This window comes from Amblyomma mixtum, chromosome 3 (assembly GCF_055824585.1).
Source record: "Amblyomma mixtum isolate Tamu chromosome 3, ASM5582458v1, whole genome shotgun sequence".
NCBI lineage: Eukaryota > Metazoa > Arthropoda > Arachnida > Ixodida > Ixodidae > Amblyomma > Amblyomma mixtum.
The window spans coordinates 80,192,993-80,213,361 of record NC_143014.1 but is presented as its reverse complement, the minus strand read 5'-3'; the positions used below and the strand labels follow the sequence as shown (position 1 = coordinate 80,213,361).

Sequence of the window (20,369 nt, the reverse complement as noted above, 5' to 3'; positions counted from 1 at the left end):
AGGCACAGTTACTGTCTGAATTCTCAGTGGACACCTCAACCACACCATAAGGGAATGGATGAAGGAGGAAGTGAAAGAAGAAAGAGGCAAAGATTCACTGTAGTGGAGAGTCCTGGATTAATTTCGAACACCAGGAGTCATCACACACTCCACAAGTATCTTTCACAAACCAGTGTGTCTGAATTTAGGGTGACCGGTGTTGGCAGAGCAGTCAGTAAGGAGTCCAAGCGAGCTCCTGCAGTAACTGCAGTTACTGCAGCGGGAGTAACTGCAGGCTTCTCCCTACCTCGTTCAGATCATATAGTAGCACCTGAGGCGGTGCCAATGTGTTCGGCAGCTACAAGTACTTTCCTTTTAAAAGTGGCCGCGTACTGCTTTCACAGTCCCGACACCATGCGAGGTGCAATCGTTCTAGACGTCGCAAGATCAGGTCAGCGTAGTGAAAATGGTGTCGAAATCGAAACTCGTAGGTCGAAAATCGTAGGTCAGTACCTACGCCACCACTAGATAGCACCTCCTCTCGCTGGAAGCGTGATGGTAATAGCACTCAATAATAATGAAACCAGAACTGCGGATTTTGGCTGAAAAGTTTTTGGATCCGCATACAGTATGAGGTGGAAATTTGACATGCAGCAATCTGGGAAAAAAAACCTCGTATTATCAGTAGGTTTTTACGGTATTTGAGAAGTAGCTTAAAAAATAGGTGTAAAATACTTTGACCACTTTGTTCATTTCCTTCACATTGCCAATTTTAATGTCTCCATTCCTTTACCTTTTCTGGTTTTGACCTTCTTAGGTGCACGCTTTGTGACAAGAGATTCAAGCGGTCAACCTACCTCAAGTCTCACATGCGGTGCCACTCTGTACGGATGGCCTCTCAGAAGAGTCACGTATGTCAGCAGTGTGGCTCATGCTTCCCTTCAGCCTTATCCTTGAAGCGGCATATTGACACGCACTCAGAGGCACCCCTGGGTGAGAGCTTTGTCTGTGAGGTCTGCTCTGTCTCCTTGCCGAATGCTGCCCAGTATCGACGGCATCTGTCTCTGCATCGTGAGTGGCCTTTTGTCTTATCATAAACTTTATCATGAAGTCTCCTGATAGTAATGTTAGAATAGCAGCAAACGATTTATTTCATTTAGCTTACTGAATGCAGCTTCTGCTTTACAATGCCAAGAAGCCTGTTTTACGATTCCTTAGTAAAAGGATTTGTCACAAAAGTACCATATTTACTTGCATAATGAACACACTTTTTCTCTCAAATTATCTGTGAAAATTTGAGGGGTGTGTTCATTGCGCGGGGTAAAATACTCAGAAAAATTTGCAGTGGTAAAGATGGTCCAGAAAGCATATTGTTGGAATAAACACACCTGGTACGACTGTACATTCTAAATAAAACAAAAAGCACTCTTCAGCATGGTTATTGTGTCCAAGAGCATCGTCAGCAAATTTTACCTTAACCCCACATGTATAACTCACGTAGTAGCCTATAATTCTGTCCAGTGAGGACAGAAGTAGAGTTCACTGGAATGGCAAACCATTTAGGAAGTCGACGCCAGATCCCAACTTTGCTGTGTGCATGTTTTTACGCCTTCTGTACGATGTGTCCGCGAGCTGTTCAGGATACATAGGTTTGTTTAAAAGAAAGCTTTTGCTTGCGGGAGACGTAGAGCAAAACCCTGGGCCTCTGTCTGCTGAGCAGGAAAAGCAGATGTTCGATACTATCATGACAATACCAGTGATACAACAGCAACAGACCGAAATATTGGACGAACTACGTTCCATTCGGCTTGAGCAAAAGAATCTCGAAGAAAAACTAACAAAACTCGCAGAAAAAGTCAAGAGCGTTGAAGATAATGTGTCACTGGTGCTCCCGCTAAAGCCTGAAGTAGAAAGATTATCTCAAAGTTCCCAGAAACTTGCTGTTGCGTGCACGGCCCTCCAGTCATCGCACGATGACCTGGAGAACCAATCACGAAGAAATAACTTAATATTCTACGGCATCCATGACAAAGAAACCGAATCGTGGGAACAGTCTGAGACTAAAATTATCTCTTTTTGCGCTGAAAAGTTAGAGCTTTCCGTTGACGCCGCTGCTATTGAAAGAGCGCACAGACTAGGAAGATATGCGCCTGACAAGCACAGACCCCTGATCGTTAAATTCTTGTCCTTTAAAGAGAAGAATCGTGTTCTTTCAAATGCTGCCAAACTAAAAGATACTGACTGGGCGATAAGCGAAGACTATTCGGCCAAAGTACGGCAACAAAGAAAAAAGCTCATGCAGTTTGCTAAGGCACGCGGCGGAAAGTTGAAACTGCGGTTTAATAAGCTAAACCTGGACAACAAAACCTATATGTACAACATTGAAACAGACGATATCACTTGCGTAAACCAATAGCCATCACCGAGGCTTTTAGCTTGCCCACAGACTGCTATTAAAAATGAACTTGTCTGTATTGTTGTTAATTGTCGCAGTTTAAAAAACAAAACTGACCAATTCTCCTCACTCTTACAAATGACAAACGCACATGTGGTGATTGGAACCGAGTCATGGCTGGACAGCAACATAAGCGATGGTGAAATATTTCCTTCATCCTATACCACGTATAGGAAGGATCGCAATGTACGCGGTGGTGGTGTGTTCATCCTCGTTCATAGCAGTTTGAAAAGCGTGTCTGTTAACCTAGAAAACGATTCCTGTGAAGCTGTCTGGTGCAAGGTACAGCTGGGCGATGGTACTTCTTTCGCAATTGGCTCTTTTTATAGGACGCCCGGTTCAACCTGCGCACAGCCATTTTTTGAACTTAGCAACACATTATTAGCCTTAGATGCAACACATATTATCCTTGCCGGTGATTTTAATATGCCCTGCGTAGAATGGTCTTCTTTTAAACCAGTAATTCGCACTGCATCGCTCTTGTATACCGCTTTCCGTGAAGTAATTGGTGCTCACTCATTATTCCAGCTTGTTCAAACCCCTACCAGACTCGGCCTTACCAGTGCTAATATATTAGACTTGTTTTTCTGCAATGACCCTAGCCTAGTCTCGTCTGTCATAACGCTGCCAGGCATAAGCGACCACGATGTAGTTTTAGCAAAAGTATCCTGTAATGCTATGAAGACCCACTACACCCAACCACGCAAAGTGTATTTTTATGAAAAAGGGGATTATGCTTCGCTATCACGGGATCTCGACGCATTTTTCCCTGAGTTTCTTTCACATCGGCCATCTCTGGATATCGATTCCTTCTGGAACTTGTTTAAAACTAAAATTTTGTCACTGACGCAGACTTTCATCCCATCCCGCTTGATTTCAGCCAAGCGTCGTGACGATATGCATTGGATGAATAGACAGTTGCGGGCAATGATCAACCGGCGGAAACGGCTGTTTCGCAGATATTGTGATACGCCCGCACTAACTTTGTACTCCGAGATGAAAAAGCAAACTAACAACTTATCGAAAGAAATCCGTAAAGCAAAAAGGGCATACTTCAGCACACTAGGCCAACAACTAAAAACAAACCCGAAGGCAGTCTGGAAATATGTTAAAAATAAGAGAAACAGCAGGGTCTCTTCGCCTGATATACTAGACGAAACTGATTTTGGAAGGGATTCAAAAGGTAAAGCCAGAAGTTTCAATCTTTATTTCCAATCGGTGTTTTCCGATCCCATTAATATACATACTGATTTTCAATCTTCCAGCACCCTGACCAGAATGAATGACGTAGAAATTTCTGAACGAGGGATCATGCTTTTATTACATAAAATTAAAGTTACATCAGCACCAGGGCCTGACAACATTTCCAATTACGTTTTGAAAAATTGTGCGGCTTCGGTTGCCCCGTATCTAGTTGCATTATTTCAGAAATCGTTAGAGAATTCTTCTTTACCCCTTGACTGGAGAAGTGCCAATGTCGTTCCGATTCATAAGGGTGGTGACAAAACTAAAACATGTAACTATAGGCCCATATCGCTGACGAGCGTGTCGTGCAAAACACTGGAACATGTCATTTATACTCAGTTAATTAGCCATCTACAAAACAATAGTTTTTTCTGTTTGACACAACATGGATTTAGGTCCGGCTTCTCATGTGAAACACAGCTCGTGGAATTCACACATGACATTTCTGTTTCCTTAAACTCTGCCGGTCAGGTAGATTGTATATTTTTAGATTTTCGAAAAGCGTTCGATTTAGTTGCTCACAACCTATTGCTACAGAAACTTTCAGAATTAAATATTCCTACCTCACTCTTATCCTGGATTGAAGCGTATCTTGCGGAAAGGAAACAGTGCGTGGTTATCGACGGTGTCAGCTCGGAAAGTGTGGGTGTAACTTCAGGTGTTCCGCAGGGGTCGGTTTTGGGCCCTCTTCTTTTTCTCATTTTTATAAATGACCTCACTAGTAACATTTCAAGTATAATCAGACTTTATGCTGATGACTGTTGTATCTACCGCAACATTTCTTCTGAAGCAGATGCAATTTCACTACAGCATGACCTCAACTCTGTATTCTCTTGGTGCAACAACTGGAATATGGCGCTAAATATCTCCAAATGCAATCTGGTCCGGTTTACAAAAAAGAAACAATTCTTCCAAACAGACTATTTCCTTGGTAGCACTGAATTATCCACAGTTTCAACTTATAAGTACTTGGGAGTCTTTTTTTCTACTGACCTATCATGGAATACACACGTAAATTACATATCTGCTAAAGCCAGCCGCACATTAAACTTTCTCAGACGTAACTTTAAGGACGCTCCCCTTACGCTGAAGGAGACATTATACATGTCTACTGTACGTCCGATACTTGAGTATGCTTGCGCGGTTTGGGACCCGCATACGAAACTGAATATTGAGGAGCTGGAGCGCGTCCAGAAACGGGCTGCTAGGTTTGTGTCTGCCGATTACAATTTCCAAAAAAGTTCTTCTGGTTTGCGCGAGAAGTTGGGATGGCCGTTACTTGAAAACAGGCGCAAATATTTGAGACTCTCTTTCTTTTATAATGTGCTTAATAATAAAACTGGAATTCCAAAAGAGAAATACATTAATGAACCCAGCTACATTTCCGCCCGCACTGACCACCCACTTAAGGTGCGCGAGTACAATAGCCGTATAAACGTATTCAAATATAGTTTTTTCCCATGAACAGTGCATGACTGGAACTGTCTCCCTTCTCGGGTCGCTACCGCTCCTCCTACATCGTTTCTGGCCGATTTGCAAAGCCACCTGTCAATATAAGTGCAATAATTCTTGTCCGAGTGTATCATGCTGCTTTTTTTGAAATTTTTTACAAAGTTGATTATTCCTAAAGCTTTATTCTTTAAGCAGTGCTGTATTTTAAAATGTATCTTTTTTGTGTGTGTGTGTGTGTGATTACGGTATGTTTGCCTTTCTACAATGGTTTTCTGTATTTTCTCTGTAGACCGCATCATTTGCCTAATTTATTGTGTACTAGATGTTTGTTCTTATTTATGATGTTTCCCCCCTACAATAATGCCCCAGTGAGGGCGCTGTAGGTACTGTGTATAAATAAATAAAATATAAATAACTCACAGCAGTCAGTACAAAGCAGAACAGCAACAAATTGCTGCAATCCTTCGGGGGGCACCGTAATGATTTCCTCAGTACCAATTAATAACATTAAATAGATTCACGATGTGTTCCAGAGACCAGTGCAAAAAGAATTACTGAAATCTGAGCATGCAAACGAAAGTTATTCCACTTTGAAAATTCGAAATAAAAAGATCAGACGAAAACGCATTTCACTTGCCCATTTCACTCGTCCAGTACTAAGATCGGGTGCTACCAGTCAGAACCGCTCCTAGTGCACACACAGCGGAAGCGTTCATGCAATTGTTGCTTTGTCGGGGCTAGCCGTGCATTTTGATGGCGTCTTCCTCCTGTGTACACGCCGCCGTAGACAGGGCAGAGGTGACTAACAACAAAGGAAGTTGCCCGATGTTTCTTTTTTGATCGGACAGGAAGGCTGTCGCGAAATTCATGAAGCAGCCTTCAATGTAGCAGATGGAGATCAGCAGAAGTAGATGTCAGCAAAAGAGTAGAAGCAGTGAAGAAACGATGCATGAAGGGATCCAAGGCTGGCAAATGCTAACAAATTTGGCATACCATGGGTGAAATACAATGTTTTGGGTTGGTGGTAGAGTGCAGAATGCACTAGAAGCCACCAAAGTGTTGGCAGTAAAACACCATGGGACTGTGAAAGCTGGCATGAAGTTGCTGTGCTTTGCAAGCGTGCATGCTACTTTGGATCATCATCACTATCGCCACCTTCACCATCACAACATGTGTAGCATTGAGGAGTGCACTGAAGGGTGTGCAGCTCAAAGTGCTGTGTTTTCGAACATGTTGACTGCTTAACTTCCTAATTAGGCATACCTTTAGGTCTGCCTTTGGGCACTGACTTGAAGTTTTGTTCTGCAACATTTTTCATAGCTTTACAATGCACATCACTTAAAGCTTTTAATAAGGGGGGAAAAAAAAATTCACCATGCTCACTTGTGTTTGCACTGCATCTTGTTGTGAGGAAAGCTAACTTTAGCAAAGCCCAAAGGTCCTGATTGGTGAAATCAGAAGGGTTGTCAGAGTATTAGCAAAGAAACCAGAAATGTTAGCTGTGGCGACCAACTTGAGGACCAAGCTCTACTCTGAGATGAGCAGCAGCACAGAACTGGCACAACATTGGCAATGTCAAGAGTGTCGGAACCTGTAACTAAATTTGATAAATAATCTTATCAGTAGGGCATTGGATGCTCGAATTAGATGAAAAAGTTTTTGTGGTAAATTTTGAGACTGCTGAAAAGCCTCTGAACAACCCAAGATTTTTACCAACCAATATCGAATTTGCCAAGGTGTTACTGTACTCATATATGAGCTGTTTGAAGTGGGTGGTTACAGGAGCCGGTATGTATTCATGGCTTAAGAAGAGGAAAGAACTGAGATGACACAAGCACTTATTTTGGTTTTTGACTTTTTGACCATAAGCTGTTTTGTATTTTTTTCAAGCTTTCTGGGTGCATTCTCGTGTATCGTCACATACATGGGAAGACTGAACTCTCCGTACTTGATGCTACCTTTTCTGCCATGCTTTAATGTATCACTTATGCCCATTACCACTTGCTGCTAGGACCAGAACCCAACACTCAAACCTGCCGCACTGTTGCAGAATAGAATGTGTTTCCACAAAGAAGGCAATGAAGGGATCGATAGTATTCAAACATGAGAAATGAAAAGGTAACCGCCATAAAAGCGAGAATCAGTATTTAGAAATGACCTCATAGTACATACACAGGCATCATAAAGTTAGTACTCTGTGAGATGGTAAGGACACAAAGTGAGTTACTAGCCAGTGCAGGCCATCAGAGATTGTTGTTTGTACAGACGAATCATACTTAATGTAAAGGAAGAAGGCAAAATTTCATGGTAGTATAAGCTTTTTAAATACAGGGGGATTGGGTGATGCCTATGAACATTCTGAAGGTATATCAGAAAACAGATAATTTTAGTACTGTCTATGTGCACTGGAAAGCAAAAAGGTTATTTCAGGAATCAAAATAAAATAGACAGCAGAGGAGAAATAACAGGGAAGGGAATTTCAAATTAGAAGAAAGATGAACATTGACTTTCAGCATCTGAGGACAGTTTAAAGGGTCTACGAAACTCGTTTGAAAATTGTCAGCAAATGTGTTCATTGAGTAGAACGAATGCTTTTGAGTATTCACAGTAGGTCTGAGTCCTTGGAACGGAGCCAGGCATTTATTATTAATTTTAATAACCGAGATTTTTAACTTTGTAGTGGTGGTTTTTGGAATTGTTTTTTCTAGAATGCATATGTCATGAGTACTGGTTATGTCATGGTGAGCGACGGGCCACCAGACACTATCATTTGCTGCAGTGACCACAGCCATGACATCACGGGCACACTTCTGGTAGGGGACAGTTGTGTGCAGTTGTCTCCAGTATTGCTGAGTGCGGCCAGAGTATTAAAGGGGAGAGGAATGACACGTGTGTACTGCCGCCTCTAGTGGGCCTATGTGCCAGGCGAGTCCAGTACGACCGCTGACGACCCGTTGCTGCGGTCGCTGGTGTTCAGCAGTGGGTTTCTACACAGAGCATGCTTGTAGGGTTTGAAGCCCATTGTAGCGGTCACTTGCAGAAGTTGAGCCTTGAGTGCTGGGTCCGTCACGCACTCGCGGTGACAGTGGTGAAAGGTACACATGCCATTGCACCAGTGGGTGGGAAAGTGGGTGCAGCTACAGGAAGTAAACAAACCTGGTGTTAATGTGTGACGTAATTATGGTAGGGGCGCAGCTCCAATTGGTTTTGTTTATTTGTTCGGGTGCACTGCAGTGAGTGATTTAAGGAGGAAAAGGAGGAGCGTCATTTTTAATTGCCAATAACTTCAGTGTTAATGAACTAGCCTAAAATTATTGTGGTTGGGTGATGAGTGTGTAATATCTATTGCTTGTCCATTGTTCTTAACCTTGGTAAATATCATTTCATTGTTCCTTTAAAGCACTTTCAGGAAAGAAATGCAGGGGCGCAGCATTTTCTGCCAGATAACAAAGGTAACGAGTTAAAAAAGGAAGCAGAGATAGCCTGCCAGAAATATTCATGAAACGCCACAATTCTTGTTTTTTTTATAAAAGACTGCAGTCATATTTCCAATTAAAGAGTGAATGAACCAAAAGAGGGCCCTGATATTCATTCGGGGGGCCGGGCTTTTAAACAGTCACACTTTGAGGGCTAACTTGCTAATCAAGCATGTTTCTCGACGGATTCACTCACTTTCATTTTCTGGTTTTCAGAACTATCTGACAAGGAAAAACCAACTGTCGACCTGCCATCTGTGGACCCAGATCCAGCTGCTGCTGCTGTTGATGAATCTCAGAGAACGTCAAGGCGTGGGGTAGACAAGGCCAGTGTTTCTGCTACGCCACGTAAATTTGTCACACTCACAGATGAACAGTCAAGGGAACTGGCACGAAAGGATCCCAAGGAATCTACTTTATCAGTTTCGGAAAGAGCCCTCATTGCCACTGCTGTTGAAATAGAACGGGTAAGAGCACAAGCTTTATTGTAAAATTTTGTGGATATTTAAAAACTCAAAAACAGGCATGTGCGAGCCACTCTGAGTGATACAGTATAGCTTGGGCCTCTAGTTTTCCGTGATTCTGCGAAAAGTTGCACATTTGAGCTTCTTTTGTGGACTGTTGTGTCAGCAGCCACAGTCTTTTTTATGTTATTGTTGCGGACACCAGTAGGAACAACGAAATGATAAGAGTGTGATTAATTCAATCATCTAAATTATTTTGAAAGCTAGAAACTCGTAATTAACAAAGTCGTGCAGATGCCTTCTGCTCTCCCATCTGCTTAGCAAACTAGCATGTCAAGTGCAGTGGCTCTGCTAACAGTGTGTTCACACTCTTCTGTGCGAAGTGCCATGATACTGCTGTCTTTCGAAAGAAATATTAGCAGTAGAGAAAAAAAAGTTTTCAGTTTTCAGTAAAGCTCACCTTCCATTCTTCTATTCTTGGGGTTTCCTTGTTGTGTGTTATTGGGCCATCCAGAAAAAAAAAGGGGGGATGAGCAACGGGTGGGTGTCAAACTTTTGCAGGGCTGTGTCCCACTTGTGGGCACAGTCACCACAGCAGGTGCAAGATTTCGCACAGAACCATCAGGGAGGTCATACAATTACTTTGAGAGCATTGTGTTGAACAAGGTCCATTCTTCAAGTGAAGAGAATGCCGAGCACTGTCTGACATAGAATTGCCACCACCACATAGAATTGCCACCACCACCTTTGGTTTTAATGAACTCATATTTGGAGTATGCAAGAGGTATATCAAAAGTAAGCTTATATATGTGTCTAATTTATTTCTTATCTTATGTTTTCCACTGAATGTTACAAAGCCTTTTTCTTAATTCATGGAATTTTAAATTTTCCATCAAAGAAAATTCTGGGCCCTAGGTATAGTCTGTCCTATCATTTAATAGTTGTGTGTTAGATTGCAGGCAACGCAAGCCAGTACAAGACATTGCATGTCCAAGGTGGAGATCCCCAGAGACTATGGTGGGAACCTAAATCCTCGCTTCAAGTAGTTGTGCTGTGCATAGTCTCAGTGTAGCTTTACTTTCCTCCCACTCTCCTTACGTCTTCCTTTTTGCTCATTATATTTGAAGGTACTTTGCTTGAAAGTGTGCCTTCAACTGTAAAAACTATGTACTTAAGTTGGCGCAGTAGACTCGTTATGGGAATGATTCAAGCATGCATTTACACATGCATGATGCAGTCATTGCGTGGCAGCTTGCAAAAGGAGTCAGTGGTGTCATTTGGACTTAGTACAATTAAACTTGGATATAAGGAAATCGAGAAAAGTCTGCGATTTTTCATTACATGCAGGTTTTCTTTACTTCCAATTTTTGCGTGAAAACTCGAAAGGATTGTGCGCAGTAAGGAAGCTAAAATGAAAAATAAAAGCAACCATTTACAGTAAACCTCTCCACCGTTACCCGAGGTCGTAAACAGGGAGAGACATTTTGCGATCATGTTCATAACACGAGTGCGGCAGCAACTTCCACTGTCAAAGCTGCGGATCGCATGACGAAAGCACGATGCCGCTACACATGGGGCAGGGAGAGTGCGGGAGGAGGAGGAGTCTGAAGCACTTGCCTCTTTCCGTGTGCTCCTTGCTCATGAAAAAAACGAAAAGAAAAAGGAAGAAAGAAAAAACAGTCTTGGTCTGCTCGTTCACCATTGCCCTCCGAAGCTGACTCTTCGCCTCGCGTTGCCGGCACTCTCTGCCATCCTAGCTCTCGCTACATGTCAGCGCCAGAATCATGCTCAGAGTGGAGGCGATGGGTGCACACTACTCGTCCCGTGAATTCTTTGCTGCGTCCTGTTTTGTGCGCTGCATTTGGACTTTTGTGGTGCCACTTGGTGCGACCCTACAAAAGCGAAATCTGCTGGGACTGCTGCATTTTTCACGAAGAGGCATTGATCAAGCTAAAGCATGGCGTGATATGTCAACTGCGTTTGCTTGTTCCAATTGTAGACTTTCCTCTCATGGTGGTTCATGTTTTATGTCATGAAACTTTTGCGTAATTTGACCAAATTTCAAGTAACACAGCACTAGTTAATGGACAGTGGGCATGGTAAGTTCATTATATCAAGGTCGACCGCCGCAACACCTTCGTTACATGGAGTTTGCAAATGCAATTGATAAACTTCCTAATATTGAGGAATTCGCTAAATGGAGGTTTGCTACTTCCAGGTTGAACTGTAAAAAAAGGTAAAGAAAGTAAAGTAAAAAGTAAGTAAAGCACTGACTACAGTGGCTGTTTATAGTGAAACTAATTCAAACGACGTGTGTTGAATTTGTAAGACACTTGAATACTCTAAAATAAGCTTCTATTTCTTATACAGTCGAGCCTGGATATATCAAGCCCAGATATTCCAAATTATTCGCTATACTGAACCAACAGATTATCTTCTTGAAAGGACTGTATTAAAGGTATAGAAAAGCCACGCAGTATATCGAACTTGAATTTCTCCTTAGGCATCTGCTGGCAGTGCTAGTGCTTTGAAACGATGTTGCAAGGTGAACGTGGGATGTGCCCGAGGGTTTACTTCAATCTCTTGTACTCACTTTTCATACCATATCGCTGTTGTGCAGTGAAGCCAACCTAACTAGAGCCTTGTGGGGTGGCACTCGCCTGGCGTGCTTCGCTGCCAAAGGCATTGCGGAGAACATGAACTTTAATGAGTGATTATTCTATTTAGCGTGCTGCTAACAGGATTAGACATTTTATAATATGCAGTGGCTAGTTCCAAAGGACTGTCCGCTGCTGCTTCAATCCAAAGCAGGTTAGGCAGAGTAACGCCTAGTGACAGGCGCACTACCAGGTAGTTGGCGGATGGCATGTCACTGCAAGAACTGTACCACTAGTGTGGATGCAATGTATTCTTGCTTCTAGGTTACAGATAAGCTTATCTGTTGCCATTTTTTTACATATTGAATTGTACCAATACATATATCGAACTGTTTCGCGATCCCCTTCGAGTTTGGTTCGACATCGCAAAATAAATTCTCAAATTCAATTCTGCTTTGCAAAAACATCATTGAAGTAGAACCCCACTCTGGAAATTGTTGGTTGTGTTTAGATGTTAACTACATTACATTATATCGTTCGATCCAAGAAGAGAGTTCTCAGTGCTTGGACACACACACAATTAGATTTTTAATTATTCAAGCTACATCTATCACCTGTGAGGCTGTCAATTTGCCTAAGCATGCACTTTCATTCTGTTGAAAGGTAATTTAAATAGGTAAACATCGCCACTGGCTAATTTAAATTGAGGCGACAAATTGACTTATAAAGGTCAGGCAAAATGACATGCAAGGCCTGGCACCATTCCTAACCTCACGATTGCTGAAATGCTGCTGTCACCTGCCAGGAAAGTTTGTGAAATGCAGAATAGGTAACATGCTTGCTGAAGGTGGAGCTATTAAAGTTGACTGGAACCAGTGCTCTAAATGGTGCTGATTCCCCCATATGACTTTTGTTGTGCTATAGATTGCCTTTCTATTAGTTGGGAGGCTGGACCAAAACATTTTTCATATTCATTTCCACGTGTCTGACACCTTACTTTGCAGCTGCAGGAGTCGCAGGAATGGGAAAAACCACCTGCTGCCGACTATCCAAACCGTTGTGAGTTGTGCCCCAAGAGCTTTCGAAAGCCAAGTGACTTGGCGCGACATATACGCATCCACACGGGCGAGCGACCCTTCTCATGTGAGATCTGCCAGAAGTCCTTCACAGTCAAGTCTACTCTCGACACACACCGCCGCACCCATCGAGGCGAGCGCAATTACCCTTGCCACATCTGCTCCTCCTTTTTCTCCACCATGGGCAGCCTCAAGGTACACATGCGGCTGCACACAGGTGAGCTGACAATGCTGCTGAGATCTTTGCTGCCACTTCCCTGTCTGGTGTGGCCATTTTGATTTCATATCCCGTAGCAGATGTGGGCAGCAAGTGGTCAAATTTCACTGTAGTTGTAATCGGAGTGGAAAGAAATTTCTATGATTAGACGGTGCAGCATAGGCAGGGCACATCATCTTGGGCTACCTTATATTAGGGAAAAGTAGTACATTTAAACCGAGATGTAATGAACGTAAGTGTAACGTAATTCCCGATGTAACAAAGTACTCCTATTTTTGTAACTTAGCGTCCATGGAGCGCCATGTATTTTTAGCTTCATTATAACGAAGTGCATTGTGGCACACTTTCGATGTAACGAAATTTCATTGCTTGCTGGAAACAAACGTGACAAAAAATTGTACTGCTGGCGTGAGTGGTTGAGCAGAGTGAGTGCAGAAGCATGCATCGGAGCGCGTACGTAACAGTGGGCATGCCACCCAGCTTTATATATAAGACAGACTCAGATACAGTGATGATCATAGCTGCAAGTATGCCCCTAGCTGTGCCATCTGGGGTAGTATGAGCGAGGATGGCATCAGCATCTGTGCAGCCTTGGCAGCCTGCCAGGCCAGCCCACAGATCTGCTATCCCGCCCTAAATCGACACCAAATGCGGCACACTGTCCGTCTTCAAAAGCAGTTGCCGCTTTTTATCGCATTTACAGATTCTCAGTGCTTGATAAAAGGACTGGAAATGTCAGTGCCTTTCATCAGCTACGGAACTTGTCTCGTGCTTCGCACCTGACAACCTCGCTTCCCGCTGAAACGATGCGCGTATGTGCAAAAGGATGCACTCATGCTTGCGGCGGAAAAAACACGAGCAGCGGGGTGGGCCTGATTTCCTTTCATTGCTTGATGATTGATACACACTCTCCTCACTGTCGCCAACATGGAGAAAGAAAGGAGGATGAGGGGAAGGGGGTGCAGATGGCTTGGCCCGCAACGAGGTTGGCTACCGCTGCCGACGGCAGCCTTCCTTCATTTCCCTACCTGCTTCCCATGAAGTCACAGCAGTGGCAGCGCGGAAACGCGTCAGTGTGTCGGCAGTGTGCACAGGGCACTCGCAAGAGGGGGAGGATGACAGCAAAACCAAAACTCAAGACTGGTGCGTCACCCCCTTCATGAGCGAGGTGCTCGGCGAGATAGACGTGCTGAGGCAGCTCGCAAGTTTGCATCATGAGCAAGACGTTCGTAACAGCGCTGTTGATGGCGAAGAAAGGGCAGAAGTAAAGGACCACTTTCATCGCAATTAAAGGCTTTTACCATGAGTGATCCACATCGCATCTATGGCAGATCCTTATCATGCTAGGAAACGAATTTCAATGTTGAAAAATTTCAGTTTTAAGAAGTAAACTGTGGATTTTACCGACTTTGTTAAATCGAGGTTTAACTGTATCATTAGTGTCCAAAATTATCAAATGAAAATATTATAAAATTCTATTCAAATCATTATGCTAGTTGAGTGTCCTCTACATGATGTGATTTGAAATACTGATGGCAGTTTCCACTGGTTGATCTGAAACAGCTTTTTTGCTCTGCAGCGGAAAATGCACATATTCTTGGTCAGTCTGAACTCGATTGGTGGGTTCCGTTAGTCAGTTTGGAGCAATGGTTGCCATGGCAAAGTGCTGTCTCTTGATCCTTTGAGGAGAGTTGGATTTTGTCAAAGCATTTTGTCTGTGGTGGCGTCACTTCCAAAATGCCTAGGCCCAGTTTTCCTGTTTTCGGCATTTTTCGAGACATTGCTGGATAACCGTGTACAGCTGTTTACATTGCCTAAATTGTGTCATCTGGTCCAGCAGCTCTGCTTCTTGGTTTGATCTGCTCTTATAGCTGTTGAAGTAGCTCACATTGTAGTCGTACATATAATGATGAAATGTGTGTATCCGTTGTGATGCATGGTACAGTTGGTAGCTGAGAATTCAGACCCTTGATCTTTCAGATGCATTAGGTTATTTGGATTTCTTTGTGGCACTGCCATATATTTTGTAGAGCCAACATATAATGGCAGTTAAAATTTTACAGTGCTTCTTTGACACTGGTTCGACAACCTGCACTACCGTCGGCTGTTGTGGGGAGTGCAGAAAATGGTGATAGCTTTCATTCGGGTGCACCATTTTCCACGCAGTGCTATTGTAATGCGAGAAAGCCTGCTTGCTTGTTGTACTGTGTCAGGAAGCCAACCTGACCAATGTTTGGCGCTTGGTTCTTGTGGCCTCCATTATCACTGTGAAGGCGCTAGCCTCTCCCTGCTCTCTAGTAGTGGTCACCAGGGTAGTTGCCACTTCACGAATTAAATTGCGCTGCTCTTGCATGCATTTTTGACAAAATTTTGTGTTACAAATTTTGGTTATATCGAAGTATTTTAAGATTTTTCTCCTGTTTGCTGAAACAAAGTTCGACTGTCGTTGCTGTCTGCCATCTGCGTGCAAAGCAGACCAGGAAAAGAATGGTGTAAACTGTCAGAATGGTCAGAAAACTATCAACCTCTTTGTTTGACGATTAGCAGTTAAAGTAATTTTTTTTTTTTCACTTGAATGTGATTTTTGGAACCGCCCAATTTTTCGGACATTTTTGTGGCTTCTAGTAAGCCTGAAAAATTGTTTGGGCACTGGTAAAGAATGTTTTTCGAACCACCACAACAACTGAAAATTATTGACTTCAGTAAAACCTCGTTAATTGGGACTTCAAGGTAGCGGAAAAAACGTCTGAATTATCTGAATTTCAAATTATCGAATGGCCTCCTAGCACTGCCAAATACCGTTCGTGTGAAAGCGATATTTATTTAGCGGGAACCAGGGTAGTTATCTTTTTTTAAGATGAAAACTGAGGGACAGCAGCGAATTCTTGCCGTTCCTTCAAATGTTGCAATTTGTGCACACTATCGGGAGTGGCTGAAGCAGAACTGCTCCACAATGGTAATGGTCCCCACGGCTTCTTTCAGTGTCCGAAACGGTAGCACTGGAGCTCCGTCACTTGTGGCACCGCATGTGAGGAGGCCTCACTGCACAAACAGCGAACCGCACGTGACGAACGGGGTGTTTCGGCACGTTGTTAGAACAGAAATACCACACGGACGGACGCAAGGGAAACGCATGCAATCACGCTGGATTGGCAAGATGCCTTCGAAAAACAAACAAAAAATTGGTAGGGTTTTAATGTAGTTAAGTGAAATAGGATGTACGAAAGCACTTGAGGCAACACTGCCTCAAAGGCAATCGCATGAAAAGACGCAGCACAAGCAGTGCACATCATTCATCGCTGTACGGTTGCTTGCGTGATTCCGGCGCCGATGGTTCTCGCGTGTCGGGAGCAGGGACAGTAGAGCACGCTGGCGACACAAGGCAGAGAGTTTATTTCTTGGAGGAACAGTGGCAGGCAGTCCAAGAGAGGGAACATGTGGGAAGAGGCAGCTCCGCGGCCGGTCTATGAGCCTCCCCCATTCTCGTAGCTGTGTTGCGTGAGCCAATCTTGTACACGTTGCAGAAAATAAGTAACCAATTACAATTACAATTTCTCCATCTGAAATGTAGTTGGTTACACTGGTCAGTTGCCGCCCCTGAAAAGTAACAATAATTACAGAACAGTAATTGATTACTATTGCATTACTTTTCATCATTTTCACTTAGTCATCGAAGTCAAAGCTTCGAGGACCAAGTGGCTCGCCTAATTAGTGCTAGTTATCCAATAATATCCAATGCATGTCAATACCAGCCAAGGTCATCGCCTACTGGGTTTATTTACAACAGAAAAAAAGTTTATTGGCAGACAGAAATGGGAAGGTGGTCATAGTGGCAAACGAACTGTCTGCCACGCTACCTGGGATAGCAGGATGAGGCTGACATGAGTGTTGTTGAGCTAGTCATGCCAGCCTGCAGCTCGAGCTACATTGACCAAAATTGGCTCTAGATGCGGTGCGCTGCTTATGCTCAAAGGCAGCATGCCACTTTTATTGCATTGGTTCCCAAAGCTCGATGAAAGGACTGTGAGAGTGTGCTGTCAGTGAACCTTTCGGGTGTGAAGCTAGTCTTGAGCTACACACCTGACAACCCTGCTCCCAAATGGGGGATGCGCACACATGCGCAAAGACCTGTACAATGGAAAAGTGACAAGACGGGGGGTAATTACATTTCATGCTGATTGGCGGACACTCTTCTTGCTCTTGCCGACACAATGAAAGAGAGGGGGAAGCACGAGGGAAGCTGGCATGGCCTGCCGCCGCATGCACTGCTGCTGGCCTCCTATAGCATTCCTTCCCGTCTTCCTTCCTTTTTTTTTCCTGCCTCCCTCCCATGAGGCCACGGTGGGGACTGCAGCAGAATGCATCGTCATGTTGGCAGTGTGCTCGGAGTGATGGTAGTGAAATCCAGACTCGAGACGGGTGTATCATCCTCATCACCTGTGTGGTATTTGATGCGATAGGCATGCTGAGGAATTTCGCAAGCTTGTCACACGAGACACGGTGCAATTTCTAAGGTCACATGAACGATGCGTAATGCCGTTGTTGGTGGCTGAGAATGTGTAAAAACGACGAACCACTTTCACCACAAACTAAAGTTTGCATGCTAGGAGATGAATTTTGATTTATAGTGAAATTTCAGTGTTACGAAGTAAACTGTGGGTTTTACCAACTGTGTTTCTTAAAATCAGGTTTCAACTGTATATTGCTTCTTTTTTTCATAGTGGCCAATATAAAGCATTGGAAGTAAAGATACGTCAGCAGCCATGGTTGTTTTACTGTGTAATCTCTGAAATAATAAAAAGAAAGTCATGTATCTCACATTCTTAAGAGTATTTAGGAGTGACATCATATCTAAACAGTGGCTGTTGCCCTTTTTTTTTAGGTTCCCGCCCTTTCAAGTGTCCCCACTGTGACCTTCGTTTTCGCACATCTGGACACCGGAAGAGTCACATCCTGACACATTTCAAGAGTGGAGGTGTGCGGCGCCGAAGCCGCTTGATGGCACGCGAAGATAAGGTTCCCCAAGTGGCCATCCTGGAAGGGGCCCCTGATGCAGAGGGAATCATGGAGGAGTTCCAACTGCAGCTGGCCCCAGGCATCCAGATCACGGGTCTTAACCCTTCCACACAAACAGTGCAAATTGATGCAACTTTTCTGCAGCAGCTACAGCAGCTGCAACAACAGGGCAACATTAACATCTCCATCACACCGTCAGCAACAGGCTCCAATGGTGCAGATCTGGAACAGCAGTTGGATGCTGGATCATTCCTCATTCAGCAGGATGCCACAGGCAGCAGCTCTGCGGTGCTGGACCAATCACTTCCACTGGTGGCGTCCGAGGGCAAGGATGGAGCAGTCACTTTCACAGTCGTAGAAGGAGGACCCTGCAGCACAGGCGAGGAGGAGACTCCTGTTGCACAGGTGGCTGCTGCTGAACTGGACCTTGATGAGCTGGCAGCAGCAGAGGGTAGCCTGATGGATAGTGCTGTCATGGATGCAGCCGATTTTGTGACCCCTGGCATGATCACTGAGGTTGCTGGGGAGAAACACAAGAAACCAATGGATGATGGTGATGGTGCTAGAGTCCACATCTGTGACTTGTGTGGCAAGTCCTACAAGAGAGCAAGCCATCTGAAGGAGCATCTCGAGTCACACAAGAGCAAAGAGGATAAGGGGAAAAAAGCACTTCACCAGTGCTTGGAGTGCCCAAAAGCATTCTCTAAGCCTAGTCAGCTAAAAAGGCATGAGCGAATCCACACAGGGGAGCGACCTTTCCAGTGCACCTTGTGCAACAAGTCCTTTAACCAAAATAATGCCTTGCTTGTGCATCTCATCAAGCACACAGGCGCAAAGCCTTTCAAATGTGATGCCTGTGGGAGCCAGTTTACACAAAAGTGCAACCTTATGGCACATATCAGAAGGGTGCACAAAGTAGAGGAGGCTGCTTCAAAAGAACCAGAAACTTGATGCAGGTTTGTGACACAGTTATCGTCAGTATTGTCAAGAAAAGAAAAAAAGGACTGTATTTATTACAAGCATTCTCATTTCATTGGCAAAATGAAAGCCTGCCACAATCATTAATTTCCTTGTTTGACATTTGAAATTCATCTGCCTGTTGTTCCTGTCTTTGATTTAGAGCTGTTGAACTTCTGGCTCCAAGTATAAATCCTGCATTGTGCTTGTAGAATTGTAAATATGATGCATATCATGTAAGCATTTAATTTGGCTCAAATGTATATTTTTGTATAAATTTTGTATAGCTTCATGGTATCAGTAATCAGAAATAGGATGGAATATGCATTTTTTTGGCACACTGCCTTATCTCTATATAGCAAAGTTTATTGCAGCTGAAATCTTTTGTTTAAGCATGCATTTAATTAAGTTGAGGTTTAAATGTTTCAACAGCCTAATGGCCTCACGGCTTCTGTTATATGGCGCCACGCAAGTTATTATTGTGTTTGTGTGTTTTTTTTTTTTTTCATTTGAAATACGCAAGTCTAGCGATTTTCAAGCTTCTCAGCTTTCAGAAAGGGCTGAGGAACCCCCCCTCCTCCATGTCTTTGCCTTTGCCCTGTGATGCCAGAAAAATAAACTGGAACATTTGCACTGTTGCGCAAGGTGAATCAGCATCATCTGTGGTCACCGCATTGTGGTCGGGCATGCATGCGCTTCGCCACCTGCTGGCTGTTGGTAGCAGTATCGTGAAAACACTGCAGCTGTGGGGTTGTCCAAAATACATCAAAGTGGGCCACCTACGGCTGTTGCTGTAAAACACGTGGGGCATCCGTATATAGGCAGTGGTTTTCAGATCACACCAGTCTAAGGCACTCAAAAGGGAAGATATGGTGAGAGCAGTGGTGCCACGTTCTTGTATACAGTGTGAACTGCTGTCATGTGATCAGGCTTTTATATGCTATAGCATATTCAATAAACGGCTTAGATGCAAAATTTTAAAGACCAGTAAAGGATATAATTTGTTTTCTTAACGCACAGGGATACCACCAAGCAATTTTCAAATGCAGGCATTCAGAGGGACATCAATTAATACAATCATTACTGGTGTCCAGCGAGCGGCTTAAGCATTTCCATCGGCATAGAGGTTGCTTATCAGCAAGTAGTGGAGGAGCAGGATGGGAGCATAAGCACTTGAACTTCTCCTCACAAAAGTAGACATCATCATTGACATTGTAGAGACTGTAATTTGTTGTCGCACAAAGCACGCTGGCACTGACTGAAACTTAAGCTGAGTATAAAAAATTGCTTGTGGTTAATTAGTCGCACTATGCTTTGGCTTCCTGAGTTTATTTTCATGGTTATTGTGCTTGTAGTAGAGATATTGCAAGGCAGAATTATCAACATGTAAAAACTTTGTACCTCCTTATTTCAATCTCTGCTGGCGACATGTCAT

General features: G+C 43.7%; 1 protein-coding gene across 7 annotated transcripts in view; it reads left to right on the top strand.

Annotated features, from left to right (window-relative positions):
* Positions 1–19,584, top strand: part of LOC149350752 (uncharacterized) — a 70,019-nt gene extending 50,435 nt beyond the window's left edge. For all 7 annotated transcript variants that reach the window (XM_089579884.1, XM_089579886.1, XM_089579880.1 and 4 more), the window contains 4 exons: positions 797–1,050; positions 8,824–9,074; positions 12,673–12,961; positions 17,844–19,584. In XM_089579884.1, the coding sequence (XP_089436010.1) occupies positions 797–1,050; positions 8,824–9,074; positions 12,673–12,961; positions 17,844–18,928 (1,879 nt within the window). In that variant the 3' untranslated portion in view covers positions 18,929–19,584. The remainder of the gene's footprint in view (positions 1–796; positions 1,051–8,823; positions 9,075–12,672; positions 12,962–17,843) is intronic.
* Positions 19,585–20,369: the final 785 nt, after the last annotated feature.